Genomic DNA, 17332 nt, shown 5'->3' on the forward strand with positions numbered 1-17332 from the left:
TTCCCCCAGTACTCGTATCTGTTGCATGTAAAACCTCCTCCAGGTCAATGCACAATAGAGTCTGAGTCTTACACAATTCTCTCATGCCCCTGTCTGAAAACACATCCTCCAAAAAAGAGTAATAAATGAGCAAACAATTATTAACTCATGCTTCGTAAGGGACAAAAGAATTGAATTTGGGCAATGAACCATCCTTTAGGAAGGGAGCATTTACTACACTCCAGAACAGTGTACTATCTTTCATCTCAGTAGCACTGGAAAGATTGGACTAGGTCACCTTCTGTAGTACCCTCTTCCTTGCTGCAATTGCCTGCCTATAGTTCTTACGTAAGTACTTAATGGCCGTATATCCCTTGGAGAACAATGAAGGGCATCCCTTAATAGTTTGGATGCCTGGGTGCATGAATGATCAAACCATCCCCGTTTTCTCATTACCTGTCTGTGGGGGTCTTGTAAGTAATGAACTAAATGACCTGGTAATCTGTTCACAGACATCCTGTAACCTGTCATGGACTACTTCCTTACCTAAGCAGTAACTGAACTCTCCCGGATTCCTTGTTACCAATTCCTGCAAAACTGTACGTGGATTGATCCCTGACCACTCAATCCTAACAGCATTAGGCCTTACTGCGATAACGTTAGTAAAATGTGTGCCGCCCCTTTACCTCCTTGGCCTGGATTATCATAGAGACTACTAATGGACTGTGGTCACTCACCACTGTTAGAATAATGTTGATGGTGCTAACTAAACTCCTGGCAGAGCAGGAGATCAAGGCGTGGTCAATAATCGAGTGTGCATCTTTACCAATGGATGAGGGGGTAGGTTCACTCGCCTACCCATAACGACTTTCAAAAGGAATAAAATTGTACTTAAAAATGAAGGAGTTCAATACTTTCCCATAATCAGAGTGATCAAAACGTGATATTCCTACCCCATCAGCATTAGTTATACCACATACCTGCTCTGCCAGAAGGGGGCATTTCTGAATATTGAAGTTACCTACCCAGAGAATAACATACTTAGAATGAATTGAATGTAAAAACACCTCTATCCCTGCATCTAATGCATGCACAACATTACTACGGGTGGAAACAAAAACATTATTATAGAAATTAACCACTATCAACTCAGGGTCATATTTGAGTCACATCCAAATGAGTTGGTCATAAGATAAAACAGACATTACCTTCTTAGTAGTAAGAGATATCAAATTGGAAATTAAAATCTGTAAGCCCCCTTTGGCCCGCCCCTAAGAAAAAGGAAGTAAACCCCTCAATATGAATTGGGTTACTTTGGAGCCCACAAACTTTCCACATAGTGAAATAACATACCACCATGTGACCATAACAAGTAGCTTCCAAGGACAAATTACAGGGGCTTAGCTCCTCTGTCTTACTCAAAGTAATTGATTTATGACATTTAGTAGTGTAGCAAATACTCTTGCTATAGTAACACAGCTGCTGGATTTGGGAGGCAGCTCCAGTGGGAGCTGGGGACTAAGGGGGTTATTACAACTTTGGAGGAGGTGTTAATCCGTCCCAAAAGTGACGGTAAAGTGACGGATATACCACCAGCCGTATTACGAGTTCCATAGGATATAATGGACTCGTAATACGGCTGGTGGTATATCCGTTGTAATAACCCCCCTAAGTCTGATCCTGCACCATGTGACAACTGTCGGCCTAACCCTTCCGGCCAGTTAGCAGCACCTCACCAGTATCCAAGATGTAAAGGTTATTCGTGGCAGTCCTTAGAATGTTATCTGGATTTCTCAGGGAGATCGTGGTGGATCAGATCTTACCCCTTTCACTCAGTCACATATGTACGGTAGATAGGCAAACCCCACCTCAATAACTAGGGTAGTGGACTCGGGTGGAGAGACTATGCTCCCATCAACTTGAATTCGTGTCTCCACAAGCTTGTACCATGTTGCATATTTAGACTGCTTGGGTACTGAGGAGGGCCGAGTGCATACTTCATGGCTCCCCTCTTTGAGGTGAGCTGCTGGTGATGAACAAGTCAGTTGAGGGTTGGCCCCATCCAAGTCACATGGAGCAGCATTAGGTGAACAAACGCCAATAGAGGTGGAAGAGGACGGAGATTTCATCCCAGAGGCCAGAGACAATCTCTTCTTTGTCAATTCGATCTCAGTTGAAATAACCCCCATGGTCCTCTGCAACATTCTGTCTATCGATGTGGCTTTGGGGGTGCGGGTGACAGGTTTGAAGTATAGTTGTATAGTGGTGAAGGTTAGAACTTGCAAATGGCCCATGCACTCAGAGACTTTACAACCAGGCTTTTCAGGGTGAGGATTCAAGTGAGGAAATAAAGGGAGCAATGCAACCCTACTTGCTCCGATAATACAGCGTGGACGCGAAGATAAAGCTGCTCAATTATTTGAGGGGAACCTCTGAGACAAAGCTCATAGCCCAGTCAGCCGAATAGGGTTATAAGCAAAAATACAACAACAGCAAAAAGTGACACGTCAACCACGTTGGAGGCTGATGTTAGGGGGGTGACCCAGCCCTGCTTTGGCCGGCCACGGACAAACACAGATGGGCCTGTGCTTGGCCTGATCTTCGCCCGGGTGCAAGTCCAGGCGCATCCCATGCTATGGGAGTCCAACGACACTTTAATAGCATCAGTGCAGGTGGCCGAAATGGGCTCCCTCCTCCGGACAGGGTGAACACTGAGGAATGAAGACCCACACCAGCAAAGGCATCACAGAAGCAAAGGTGCAAGTGTAGTGAGTTGCAGGCAGGGAAGCCACCCGATTAAGCATCATGTGCTGCGGGAGTCCCTCAACGCATTAATAGCATCAGCGCAGGTAGGAGAAGTGAGGCCCCTCCTTGTGACAGAGTGAACTCTGAGGGACAGAGTCCCACCCCAGCGAGGGCCTCAAAGGAGCACAGGTGAGAGCCTAGTGAGTTGCAGACAGGGAAACCACCTGATTAAATGTCTGGTGCTGCAGGAGTACAACAGTGCTTTAATAGCATCAGCAAAGGTAGCAGAAGTGAGGCCCCTTCTTCTGAGAGGGTGAACGCTGGGGGACAAAGTCCCACCCCTGCAAGGGCCTCACAGGAGAACAGGTGAGAGCCTAGTAAATTTCAGGCAGGGAAACTGCCCGATTAAGCGTTTGGTGCTGCAGGAGTACAACAGCGCTTTAATAGCATCAGCACAGGGAGTAGAAATTAGGCCAATCCTTCGGACAGGGTGAACGCTGAGGGACAAAAATCCCACCCCAGCAAAGGCCTCACAGGAGCACAGGTGAGAGCCTAGTGAGTTGTGGGCAGGGAAAATGCCTGATTAAGTAGCCAGCACTGCAGGAGTCCAGCTGTGCTACAATAGCGTCAGTGCAGGTAGCAGAAATGAGGCCCCTCTTTCTGACAGTGTGAATGCTGGGGGACGAAGTCCCACCCCAGCAAGGGCATCACAGAAGAACAGGTGTGAGTGTAGTGAGTTGCTGGCAGGGAAACTGCCTGATTAAGCATCTGGTGCTGCAGGAGTACAACAGTGCTTTTATAGCGTCAGCACAGGTAGCAGAAATGAGGCCCATCCTTCTAACAGGGTGAACTCTGGAAGATGAAGTCCCACTCCAGCAAGGGTCTCACAGGACCACAGGTGCAAACATAGTGAGTTTCAGGCAGGGAAGCCACCCGATTGATGAGTTTATAGCCACCTTCATGCCATTTGTGAAAGTGACTCAGCTGTTGCGCTGGTGAGACGTCTGTTCTAAAGTGTATTGGGGTGTATGGGGCTAGAAAGGTAGCAAGATTGTTTAGTCGCTTGGGTGTCCTAAATATACAAGACTGTGTTCAGTGGGACACTAAGATAAATATTCGATGGCTGCAGTTCCCTGTTCAGTCAGATAACATCCCAATGAGTTCTAATGACTGCTTTATCCATATGGGTGCATATTTGATCTATTTCTGTCTTGGACCATTCTCAGTTGGGATGCATAATAATATATTCTGAAGAAGCATAGTGCTAGTCCTCCCTGCTGTTTGCGGTGTTGCAATAGGCATAAAGGTACGCTGGTTTAGGAGCTATTCCACATGAAATGATTTACTGTTGGGGGGCGTGGCCAAGCTGCCAAACATGGCGGACGCAAGCTTTTAGAGCTCTGCACCGCGTCTGGATAATCCGACTCATATTAGGGTGGGCGGGGAGGCATCCCACTCCCCCGAGACTCGAAACGAAGCAGGTGTGGCTTGATGAACCGAAAATGCCGTGAAGGGCCCCTCGGCGCCCCACAGAGGTGAATCGGCGCTGCGGCCACGAAGGCCGCGCTGGAAACTGGAGCCCTGGGCCCTGGGCCTCGGCGCTAGAGGAGCGAGGAACTCCTTAAATATGTACAGAAGTGGCCTTGCGACTCCGCGAGTCACATCCGACCCCTTAACCGCGAACTGGGGCGGCTGCAAGGAGGAGGCGACGCGTGCCACGGGACCCCTCCGACTACACGGACTCTGTCCGGAGCCCGGGAGTAAGATCGGGCCCTGGGGATCTGGGGTGCTGGACCTGCCGGCGGTGGATTTCCTGGCGCCCTACAACAACTGGATAGCGCTACGCCCTCGAGGGTCAGAAGAAGAAGAAGAAACCGAAGCGACCTTGTACCTACGCGGGCCGCACCCGGACCCTAAGCCGCGAGTCGAAGAGGCTCACGATCGCGAAGACAACGCTCGAGGGCCCGAGATCGGAGCGGAGCGACAAGGTGATAAAGAACGGAAACCCGAGAGCCTGCAGCAGGGCAACGACATTCCGCCCCTGAGGACCGCACTGGAGGCGAGTGATTCGAATGCTTGAGGAACCGGTGGCCCACTAGGATAAAGAGGCACCCGGGCCGGCTTTGCGACTGCGTGGGCCGGTCTAAGAGACACAATGGTTTCCAGGTGAGAAGCAGCTTGCGCCGAGTGAATGAACGTGTCCGCATGGGCTGCGATCTGATGTTTGGAGTCGGAACGGGGCACCCGGGGAAGAGGGGACATCTGGGGCGGTCTGGGCGTCCTGGGCCTCGGCCGAGGACCCCCCCGAATTGCGCATGAGAGGCAGATACAAGCTTGGGCAACCCGTGAGGACGAGCGTCCCATCACAAAACCACCATATAAAAGGACCAGACCCTGAACCAAGCCAAGCCAAAAGGCGAAAACAATCAATGCAGTTTTGGGCCAAAACATGGGCCTAAACCCCCCCTGGAGACCAGTGAAATTGACATAGAGGGGAGAGGCAACACCCATCTGGCAATTAAGTAAGAAAAAAGAACAAGCGGCTTACCCGTGCCCTATGCTGCCAACACCTCGCGCAAAAAGAAGACCCCCCCCCCAGGTACCCGGGCGCCTCAAAATGATAAACAAGCAAAACCTCCTGTGAACTCAAGGGAGTCATTCGACCTCCTCTCGCATTAACACCAAAACGCAGCCGCCTTATTCAGACCGCGCAACCACATAAAACACCAACTGCAAACAACCGGGTCCCGGGTGATCGTACAGAGTGAACCACCTAACCGGGCTGCCCGTGCTGTCGCAGGGGGGCTGTCATCCCCTAGACAAGTGGGCCCGTCCAAGCCCTTCCAGCATCCGGTGAACAGAAACTCCATCAAAGATCACAGTGCAAAGTAACGAACATGGACGTGCAAACCTTTACGCTGGAAATGTCACAAACTGCGACTCCTTACTAGGTAAGCCACCGGGGGAGAATATTATCACGGAGCGGTGGAGGCGTGACTCGGAACAGAACTGTGTGATCCCGTTGGCAAACTACTTACCCAACCCCCTCTTGCCAGCCTAGATGAAACTAAACTAGAGCGCAAAGCTTATACAGTGTCCGACAAAACGTCATCAACGACCTGAGACTAAGCAGAACCTTCATTCCTCCCTCCTCAACTAAACGGGACCATGGCCGGAACGGGCCGATTGCGCTCGGGAGCAGGAACTGGGAAAATACAAGACTCACCAAACCAAGACAGCCAAAAACTTGACACAGTGCTGGCAGCGGTGGAACGCATCGGAGACTCACTGGAACGCGCCCGTACGTCACTGGAAGCCAAAATTGATAAAGTAGGGGGTGACCTTGTCCTTCTCCACGCGGACCATCGTAATCTCACAGATAGAACCAAAGAGATTGAGGCCACAGTAAACGAACTAATGCCCACGACTACCCAATTGAAGACGGGACTGGAAGACATGCAGGCCAGGGTCATAGCACTAGAACGCTGAGTCGAAGACGCAGAAGGCCGCTCCAGAAGAAACAACATCCGGGTAGTGAATCTACCAGAAGGCATTGAAGACCGTGACCCTGTGACCTACTCCGAGAGCTGGCTGCGGGGATTGGTACCGGAGGGCGAACTAACTCCTTTCTTCTCTGTGAAACGCGCGCATCGCATCCTGGCCCGGCCAAGGCCGCCGGGCAACACTCAACGCCCATTCATCATTCGCCTACTCCACTACGCAGACAGGGACATCATACTAAGAGCGGTGAGAAACAGCCCACCCCCACAAATAGCGTGCAGATCTTGCTATTTCCTGATTATACCTTAGCGGTACAAAGAGATAGAGCCTCCTACTTGCCCTTGAAGCGCAAGCTGCGCTCCCTAGACCTGACTTACTCTCTGTTATTTCCCGCCAAGCTACATGTTGTGGCAGGAGGAAAAACACACTTCTTCTCCACCCCGGAGGCAGCATGGGAATGGCTTGAGACATCTGGGCTGTCACCTGGTGGAGCGTCAGAACGAGCAGGGCCACCACCTAGACCCAGGCGCAGCCGCATCAGGAGGGATCGGAGGAGAAACTTGACCCGCACTGACTTAACGAAATGTGCTCCAGACTTAGAACAACTAATTCAGGAGAGAAGAGAAGCGATTCACACAGCAGCAACGATAAGTGCATCACCCCTACCTTCGGGATCCGACACAGAACTTTCTCAACCAAACAGTGACCGCCCCCTCACGCCGGATCAGCTACTGGAGCCAGATCATGCAGGAGGCCCCTCCGTAACACCGGCAAATTCTGACGAAGTTTTTTTAAAATGGGGGGAAAAAAAAAAAGAAACTTAGAACAATGCTTAGAAATTATGCACAGCAGGAGTCACCAAGCCAATGATACTCGTACTGGCGTAATCTAAGAGATGTGAGGCATTTGGCCTACTTCCTGAACACACACAATAGCCAATAACCAGTAATATAGGCGTCGGGTCCCTGGCCTCCGGCCCCTGGACACTAGACCCGGGGGAAGGATAAGGCCCCACTTACACACCCTCTATGTTCTCACTTTTATCTGCCACATCCGGACCAAATAAGGTGCACGTCTGAGACAATCCCCCCTCTCCTCTTTTTGGTCTAATATTGACCTACCCCCAAGCTCCTACCAGTGGAGACAAATAATGTTCAGGCGTGTGTTGACACATAGTCGTTTCTGTTGGTTAGTTTGGGCGGTGACCTGTTGTCTATCTGCTCCAATGGCATTAGTTATGTTTTGGTCTTGCCGGCCGACACTTACTGAATCCTTTACACCTAGCGGAAATAGGGAAAATAATGACGAGTTCCGACTCGAAAGGACAGGACAGGGCAGGGAGTTATATCAGACAGTCCAGAGTTTCCAGTATGGCCACATACACAACAATCACCTGGAACGTGAGAGGTATCCACACACCCAAACGGCAATACGCTATTTACTCCTATCTCAAACGTCACTCTGTTCACATAGCTGTCCTACAGGAGACACACATAACGAGCCTCGAGGTCCCCTGACTGCGCCGGCGCTGGAGAGGACAATTATATGCGACAGGGCACTCAGCATACGCTAAAGGTGCGCTAATTTGGATTAGAGCTGGCACCCCCTTTAAGGTAGAGGAGCAGATCGTAGACCCACAGGGCAGATTTGTGCTAGTTAGGGGAAAACTAGCAGGTCATATGGTTGTGCTGGGATCAATATTCGCCCCAAACACAGACCAAACCACTTTCCTTCATGGGCTTTCCCACCAATTGGCGGGTTGGAGTGGCCTTCCATGGCTTCTCGGAGGGGACTACAATAGTGTAATTGATGTGACAATGGACCGCTCCTACCCCCGCTGCCTACATCGCCAGTGGTAGCGGCCTCAAAGGGCCTGGTGAACTGGACCCAACAATGGCAACTGGTAGATGTGTGGAGAGAGTGACATAAGATGGACAGGGTTTACTCCTTTTACTCTGCAACACACTCACTGCACGTACGCCTAGACAGAATACTCTGCACCATGAATCTCGCCATGATAGTGGTGGATTCGGAATACCTAGGGCGCACGCACTCTGATCACAATCCCCTAATTGCACGTTTGTGCTGGGGTTCCCCCCGAGCGGCTATTCCTACATGGAGGTTGAGGCCGGAGTTGCTGGAAGATTCCGCTTTCCGAGCATCGTTAAGCGTTGTAATCCCAGAATTTTTCGAACAAAATGACGGCACGGCCTCGTCGGGTTTGATAGAATGGGATGCATTTAAGGTCTTCATACGAGGACACTGTCTGGGCACTCAATGCAGCCTGCGCCGCTCTGTTGAACGGGAACTGACCAAAATAGAGCGGGATCTAATACAACCAGAGAGGGAAGCAACCAATAACCAGCCAGATCACTCGAGATTGCCAGCAATGCGCGCTGAGCATCTATCACTACTAGAGCGTCTGCGTTGTTTGAATTACTCCGCACACTCTGCTAGAACTCACACATCTGCTGATAAGGCAGGCAAGCTCCTGGCCTGGCTTATTCGACAGGACTACGAGAGGAAACCAATACTGGAAATCCTCTCACAAACAGGGGAACTACTATACACGCCACAGGAGATCCAAACTGAATTCGCAAGGCACTACGAGGCACTTTATGCCTCGAGGGCAACCTCTGACAACAACTCCAGCTTAGAATTCCTCACCGGAGTAGTACTACCACACATAGAGTATGAACAAGCCGAAGCCCTTGAAGCGCCCCAAGACCTCAAAGAAATTTGATCTAGTATCCGCGAGCTCGCATCTGGCAAAACACCAGGCCCAGACGGACTCCCAGTCGACTTTTATAAAGCCTTCGCGGTGCAGCTGGCACACAAATTACTTGAACTCTACAAGACAGCTGAGCGAGAAGGCCATCTTTCAGCCACTCAGAGAGAGGCACTGTTGGTCTCCCTTCCTAAACCTGGAGGTAACCCGGTAGACATGGGTTCATATAGACCATTGGCAATGTTGAATACCGATTATAAAATATTAGCCAAATTACTGGCGACGTGCCTTGCACCGGCTGTAACAGGCCTGATACACTCAGACCAGAATGGATTTGTCCCGGCCAGAGATACTTCCCACAACATTAGAAGGTTATTCCGAGTTATGCAATATGCGAAACGGGACTGGCCACGAGCGGGCTGTCTCGTTTTAGACCTGGAAAAGGCCTTTGACTCCTTGGAATGGCCCTATCTGTTCGGAGTCCTTCGACAATTCGGTGCGGGAGCATTCTTCACTCGCTTGACTATGTTATTATATACCAGACCACTAATCCGAGTGAAACTGGGGTCTGAAATATCGGAACCAATTCGAGTAGGCAGGGGTACGAGGCAGGGTTGCCCCCTTTCACCACTGCTGTTCTCACTCGCTATGGAGCCCCTGGCAATAGCCATGCGCAGAGCGGGGATGGCTGGGGTATTCCGTTACGGGATGATACACACATAATCTCACTATATGCTGACGACCTTCTTTTATACTTCCGAGACATTACGCGAATCCCTCCTGAGGCTGGTTTACTTCTACAACAATTCGCCCTTTCATCTGGCCTGAGAATCAACTGGTCTAAATCCTGCCTTTTCCCATTCGACCCGGGACTCCCTGACCCGGGACTTATTATTGCCGGAAATCCTGTCCCATGGCAACCCCATACATTCAGATACTTGGGTATTCGCATATACCACCGTGAGGAAGACATATTTGAGGGCAACCTTGTAAGAGCTGTGTCCTCGGTTAAATCCCAAATGGTCTTCTGGAAAACACTACCGTTGTCAGTAGCAGGCAGGATAGCACTCCTGAAAATGGTGGTCCTGCCCCGACTTCTATACTTCTTCACTAATCTTCTGCACTATGTTCCTCCGGGTTTCTTCAGGGCTCTGGAGACGGGACTGAGGGAATTCATTTGGAACAATGGCCGCTGTAGGGTTGCCTTAAAGAAACTGTACCTGCCACCAGATAAGGGTGGACTAGCAGTTCCTAACCTGGAACAATACTACCTAGCAGCTCAACTTCAATGGATAGCCAGATGGTTGGCAGATCTTCAGCGTGTAGACACGGCATCAGAGAGCAGACCCTGGACACTCCCACAGATACAACATTTATTTCACCCACTCACACAGACACAAACACCCCGACATATCTTTCTTAGGGTGGCTCACAAATGCTTTCGTCGCTCACTTCGCCTTACAAATACACAGCTTCCCTTTGCACCGGCCTTGGCGTTATTAGGCACACCAAGAGGTTCCAGAATCACGTCAGAATCCGAACTGCACACATGGCACGAAATAGAAATAGACACACTGGGAGACCTGTAAGAAGACTCCCAACTGCTCCCCTTTGCCAGGCTTCAAGAAATGGGGCTACCACCAGGCCAATTCTTATTGCATCGCTCCCTGATAGAGGCAATGAGAACCAAATGGGGCAACATCTCTGTGGCCCCTCCCACTCACTTATTGATTCAATACTTACAGGTGGTGGGCCGAGGGCATCATTTAATTAGCTGGCTGGCAGATGCTTTGAGATCCAAAACCACTCTTGACAACGAAGCGCTACGTATGGCATGGGAAACAGACTCAGGCGTGTCAATCACAATACCACGATGGAAAGCTGCCCTTTCAGGCCACCTTAACGTGCCTCGCAATTCCCGATTCCGCTTAATCCAATACTACATAGTGAATAGAGCATATCTCACACCGGCTCGAGTGAATAGATACTTTGCTTGCACAGATGCAGCCTGACCCAGATGCCAGGAAATCAGAGCAGACCTGCTACACATGCTCTGGTCCTGTCCTGTCCTACCTTGAGCTCCTACTGGAGAGCAGTAAAGGAAAGCCTATCCGACTGTATAGCACTACAAATACCCTTTACATGGGAAGCGTGCATATTAGGTTTATTTCCCAGAAGCAAGCAACATAGAGCAGAAGTACGCTTTGCAGACCTGGGACTTATAGTAGCAAAGCGATTAGTGACCCGCAGATGGAAATCACCTGACCCGCCACCGACACAGGCCTGGAAACGATCTCTCGAGGTGTGGGCGGGAGCTGAAGGCTGGCGCGGGAAGAGGTTTTGGGGTTGAGACAGTTTCCATTGTCTGCTAGCTGGGAGGGAATGTTACTGCGGCTGCGTGATGAGGGAATGCACCCATCAGAAGAGGGAGTGGAGTAATGTAGGTGGACGTCCCCCTGACAAGAAAACCCAATGCATGGGGGAACTGAATAAGTAAAGTTAGCCAGATATACCCAGACACTGGAATTAAAAATGACAATGCCTGCTTAACCTGATACCTGACCCAACCCTCCTATTAATAAATTGTCCTGCAACAATGTAATCCCACTCCGACTGGAAATAATCACATAAGTGTATTCTACATAAGTGTCCATTGCCGGCAATTGTTGAATGTTAACCTTTTCTCCCTTATTGTTCTGCCCCTTCCCCCTTACACTCAAATTAGCATTTATACATACCTCATGATCCCTTTCCTTTTCTCCTCTTTGTACCTAATCAGATTACTTCAACTGAACACACATACTAGAAATAACTTTAAACCAACATACACTACACGAGCATGCTTATAAACTCTCACTCCTGCAAATCTATAAAAGGTTGACAAAGTTAAAACACAACAAGTAACAGGTACAACATGGTACGATAACTTTGGATGTCATAACAACGGAAATGTATAACTGAATAACTGCAAATGTATATCAAGTGATATGTTGCAGCAATGCATAATATATTCAATGCTAGCTATGTAACGATTTAAGAACACATGCCATATTGTATGAAGCGTAAACAAATGTAGAAACATGAAGCAAAGTAAAGTTGAAAAATACCAATAAACAAATTTGTGAAAAAATGAAATGATTTACTGTTTTTTGAAGAGCCTCAGAAATCCAGCCCCTACTCCTGTAAGTAATTCCTGAAAAATATAGTACTCTTGGAAGAATGTTTCACCTTACAGTGTTGTTTTCCCACTTCCATGAAATAAAAAGGGAAGACCATCTTGGAAGGTTTCTTTTTATTTTTTATAGTAGTAATGAGGTAATTAACCTAAACTGACTCTTACTTTGAAGACACTCCACATCATTCTTAGGAAGACTTAAATTGTACATTTCTGATTTCTCCACCTTAATATTATACCCTGCTACATTTTTTAATTCATTGACCTCCTTCACTAGTCCAACCAGAGATATATCTGAGTGTAAGAATGATATAATTTGGAAAGATGGCCAACTTGTGTGCATCAGGGCTAAATTGTACGCTTCAGGTGTTTTCAGTGAGTCCTGTATCAATGCAAATGACGGGTCAATGCTAAGATCAAAAGGTAACAGGGACAGTGGGCATCTCTGGTTTGTTCACATATGTAAAAAGAGTGGGTTTGATGTATGGCTTTTGAATACATTTATCACCAATTGGATCTTGTAATTGGCCCTGATCATTGACAAGAGGTTTTGTCCCAGACCAAGACTTCGCAAGACCAGAGTCAAAAAGGACCAGTCCTCCCAGTTAAAATTTTTCATGTTGTCAAGTGACACTAATATCGCTTGGAGCCTCTTTTTTGCACCTTTTTCAAAAAGGTGGGCTATCCATTTCACATTCATGTGTGGTTGTCTCTCTCTGAAAAACCCTAACTGGTCCAGCTGATGAACAAGCTCAGAGAGCAGAGCATCAATTCAAGTGACTAGTATTTTTGCATACAGGTTAAAATCACTGTTGAAGAATATCTATTGGTGTGTTTAAAGAATATTAATGAGAATATTTCCTAGGCTTTAGAATTACTACATCTGTTTCACCCATAGATGGCATGATCAGTCCCAATTCTGCAGACCGGTGGGTGACTTAGGTTAGGCACTAGCAAACTTTTTAAATAATATCTTGCCGGAGTGGGGATCTCAGCAGTTCCATCTCTGGAGCTAACAGCCCAAGTGTTCCCCAAATAAAATACCTGCTTACATCAGGCTAATTAATCTTTTATTGTAGGTTAAGATTAGGAAGGAGCTGTTAGATCAGAACTTCATCATCACAATTCATTAACTATATCTAGTTTAGTCAGTAAAGAGATTTTGGTGTGAATTAAAAGGTTTTATTTTCAAATTACTTAGTAGTTCATCCTTATTTATGTTACAGCATCTTTTAGTTTAAATCATTAAAGATTAGTTCAATTATCATAAGTCAATAAGTAATATACGTAATCAGTAAATCACAGTTTTATGCAATAAGCGTGTTCCATAAAGGAAAGAATCCATAATCTAGGAATGAGAGATAATAAGGTGCCTGTTCAGAAACCCACGAAAAGCTCTCATTTGAAAGAAAATCAATCATAAAGCTTTTTCATTAAGCTTGGAAATATTCTCAGCTCAAATTCAGCAGACAAAATAAGAGAGTCAATTAAACAAAACCTCTCATGTCGGCAAGTCCAAAAAATCATTAGATTCTCTATCACTGTGGCCATGGAATGGGAAGTAACGGAGATTAATGAGAAAGAGAATGCGTTCCCCTACTATAGTAACACATACTAATATAAACACACAAATTCTATATTGCAACATTATTTACTTTCTTCTTCATGATGACCAATAGGATTTCAGTACACTCCTGGGAACATGTTTACTTCCCATCTTCTCACAGCAGCACAATGGTCTTTCCAGCTTTATTCTTATTTTCGGAACATTTTATCATGGATCAGTCTTTTCTCTTTTCTCATGATTCATCCTCCTGCAGTTTTACCTCCTCATTGTGTGAACCTCGTTAACAGTTGTCTAATACAAAACGACGTCTATTCACTAGCTAGCAGTAGCTCCCAAAATGGCAACATCTGAAACGAAGAGAAGAAAAACATTTTGCACAAAACAGTCCTTTCACATAATTGCGGTTTATTTCCACTAATTCACCATTTCTTCAGTCAGCATAAAACGACAAATTCTCTCTATTTTACAGGTCTTTTAATATTAACTCATTATTCATCAAATTACATGATACATTCAGTGATGCTAACTTTACATTTGCATTTCTCCTCCATCTCCTCAAGACTTATCACATTTAAGTATGGTTGCCCACTACAGTGAAGGTTTTGTATTCAATTGTATTTAAACACGGGCTTCTGCTCATTATTATAATAAAGCATTTTGTCCGCATTTTAATTTTGCTGTACCAACCTTAAATCTGCCCATATACCTGTGTCCAAAGCTTTATTTTTTTTGATCAGCCTGACTTCCTCTTCTGATATGGCTGACTCGAAAGGCTCAACCTGTTCTTGCTATACCTTAATCATTCTCAGTAATTGTATGTAGGCAATCTGGTGTGCTTCAGCATAGTTATCTGCAGTATCGAGAGAAGCAAAGAAGTGTCTGAATTTTTCCATTTTTTCTTATTTTCCATTAACTTCTGCCCTGCACTGGAAGTAGTTTCTTGCACATTTGGTACTTGTGGTCCCACTTTGTGACTCAACTCACAGGTTTGACGCTTAAGATATAGCTTTGTGATCTGACGCTATTGACAGCTATAGCTTTTAACAGTGGTCCAGTTGCGGTAAGTTTCCTTATCAGTACTAGAGAGTGGATTTGTTTATATAATCCAATCATCTCTATCAATTCAGATTTTAATTTTGATAGATATAGTTTTATGTTCATGGTAACTGCACGGCAATGCCATGTTTTGATTTCAAGGCAGTAATTTGTCGAAAGACAAGTTTGTTAAAAAATAAGGAGAGGGATTTTGAAGAGCTAAATTGATATTGTTTTTACTAGTTTTATATGTTTTGGAGAATCCAGAATTGCCCTGGCCTATTGCCTCTTCACATGCAAAACAGACCGTTTTTTCACCAATCGTAAATAATCTAACAGTATTTTCAAAATATTTGTTTGTTGATGGAAAATAGATCTTGTTTCCGAAATGCGATTTCTGTGGTAAATTAACTTTTCGTGTAGTAAATAACTCGTTAGAAGATGTGTACCTGGTGCTTATGCTCTTGTTGTTTTTGCAGGATTGAAAAAGGACTTGGGTCTGTCACAAAAGAGGAAGGCAAGAAAGATGTAGACGAATTGGATTTTGAAGGGGAAGATGATGATGATTATGACGAGGAGGAGGATAGTGATCACGATAACGAGGACGGCAAGCACAAGGCAAAATAGAATATTTAATCCAAAACTGCCTCTAATTAATACGTGTACATATTTGACATCAGAAAACAGTTGGATCTTTTTATAGAAAAACTATCATTTTGTTATCATATCAACTTTGTTTCTTGAACGTTCTGTTTGCCTTGCAGGTACTTAATGTCGTCTTGTATTTTTGCAAGTGAAATTTTTTTGTCAATAAATTGATGTAATGAAAGCTCTTGTCAGAAAACTCTAATAGATGTAAACATATTAAACAGTCTTGTAAGCAAAAACCTTTGCACTTTCTACAGTTTTTATTTTAACTTTTTGGTTCTTAAATACTTATGTGACAGTTCCCATCTGCCTGAGCGGTGCCATTTGGCGAAAGAGAGAGTTAGGGTCCTTAGAGGAATTCTCTAGCCATTATAATTATCCACTCAAATTGTGCCTTTATGGTGTAATGAAACCTGAAAAGAAATCAGAGGGGCTGGTGAGGCGATAATGACAGTGACGTATGCTCCTACAGCTTAAATCCTACAGTCCTGTTTTCATTGCACCTTGCAGGTATTTTGGCCTTGGTGCTTCAGAGGCAGTGACAATTCCTGTGATTTATTTTTAGGTCTGGCAAGCTTTAATTGCAGCATGACCTGTTGTCACCACACACCCTGCGTATGGCACTACACATACAAGTACTCACCTGAATACTGTGGGGCTTTTCGGCAGTGGAAAAGCATGCGAATGAGCATGCGAGTGACTTGTGCTTAGCTTGTTGGAAGTGCCTTATCCTGGTAACTGCCATGTTCCTCAGCCATCGCCCTTTGAGAGAAGAGCAGTGGCTGATGGTTGGTACAGGTCTCTGCTCATCTAATACGTAACACAACAGCCTCTGCTCATACTTCTGAGCAAGACCTGAAAGCAAGCCAATGCATACCCAGCGCCATTCAGCCCCACCTTACACACCGATGCTGCTTGTCCTCGGGGCCTGCAGCTGCCACCATTGTCATGCATGCTGGTCTGTGGAGAGCACAACGAAGCAGCTGTGACCTGAAGGAGGTGTTCAGGCACGCAGGATGCAGTCTTATGTTACAGCAGTGTCATGTGTGTTGAATACCAGGCACCCAGAAGTCCTCACACTTCACAACCATGGTTCTTGGACGCAGAAGAGTACAAAACCCATGTCGGAGAGCCCAGTGATGTCTGCTATCTTAATTTCCTTGCACCTGTACAACTTACCTGCTGAAAATAATTCATGTCTCTGATTTCCTTGCTGTAGTTCCTCCTCCTAAGCCATCTTAGGAGTTCTGGTGCACACAATTCTCGACTGTTGACTGCTGTCCTTTTCCTGCATCTCTACTCTGCAGGAGAAGACGGAGGACCTGCAAAACAAGTACATGTAAAAGTCCTTACCAACAGAGGGCTGCTGATAAGAAGTGCTAAGGTATAAAATTCAAATGGTGTATGGAGTAATGCTTACTGCACTGGATACTGTCTATCGATGCATCAGCATTCCACGATTTGAAGTTCCTGAAAATTAAGGACATTGTGTACATTGATTAGGAAAGGTGAGTTTTCCAAAGACTAAACGTCCTTCTTAGGTTTCAAGACTTTCATTTAATTTCCCGCTTAACCAGCCTGCATCAAGTGTTTGCTTCATAAGTTGGAAGTGTTTTGGGGGAATGATTATATAATTCCCAAATATAGATCATTGGAATGATCTTCCTGGGTAATATACTAGGTAATCAAGGGGGCTCCAAAAGGGTGATTACTTAACAAGAGACATCACCCTCAAAAAGTCTCACATAGGTACAGAAAGTCTGTGTTGTTTTCTCTTAAGCAGACCCTTGATGGGAGTGATGGAAGTTTTAGATAAGCTAAATATTAGGGACGGTGTTATTAAAAACAAAAAATGTGTTCGAAATATCCTATAGTTTACACGATCTTTTCATTTTGATAGATAATGTGTACACATTTCCACAAGCAGATTGAGAGGGAACCATTGTGAAGTACC

General features: G+C 46.1%; 1 protein-coding gene across 1 annotated transcript in view; it reads left to right on the forward strand.

Annotated features, from left to right (window-relative positions):
* Nucleotides 1–15559, forward strand: part of C1_1H9orf85 (chromosome 1_1 C9orf85 homolog) — a 347742-nt gene extending 332183 nt beyond the window's left edge. The window contains exon 5 of the mRNA XM_069228924.1: nt 15210–15559. Within this exon, the coding sequence (XP_069085025.1) occupies nt 15210–15357 (148 nt within the window). The 3' untranslated portion in view covers nt 15358–15559. The remainder of the gene's footprint in view (nt 1–15209) is intronic.
* The last annotated feature ends 1773 nt before the right edge of the window (nt 15560–17332 follow it).

The sequence above is a fragment of the Pleurodeles waltl genome, chromosome 1_1, assembly GCF_031143425.1.
Source record: "Pleurodeles waltl isolate 20211129_DDA chromosome 1_1, aPleWal1.hap1.20221129, whole genome shotgun sequence".
Lineage (NCBI taxonomy): Eukaryota > Metazoa > Chordata > Amphibia > Caudata > Salamandridae > Pleurodeles > Pleurodeles waltl.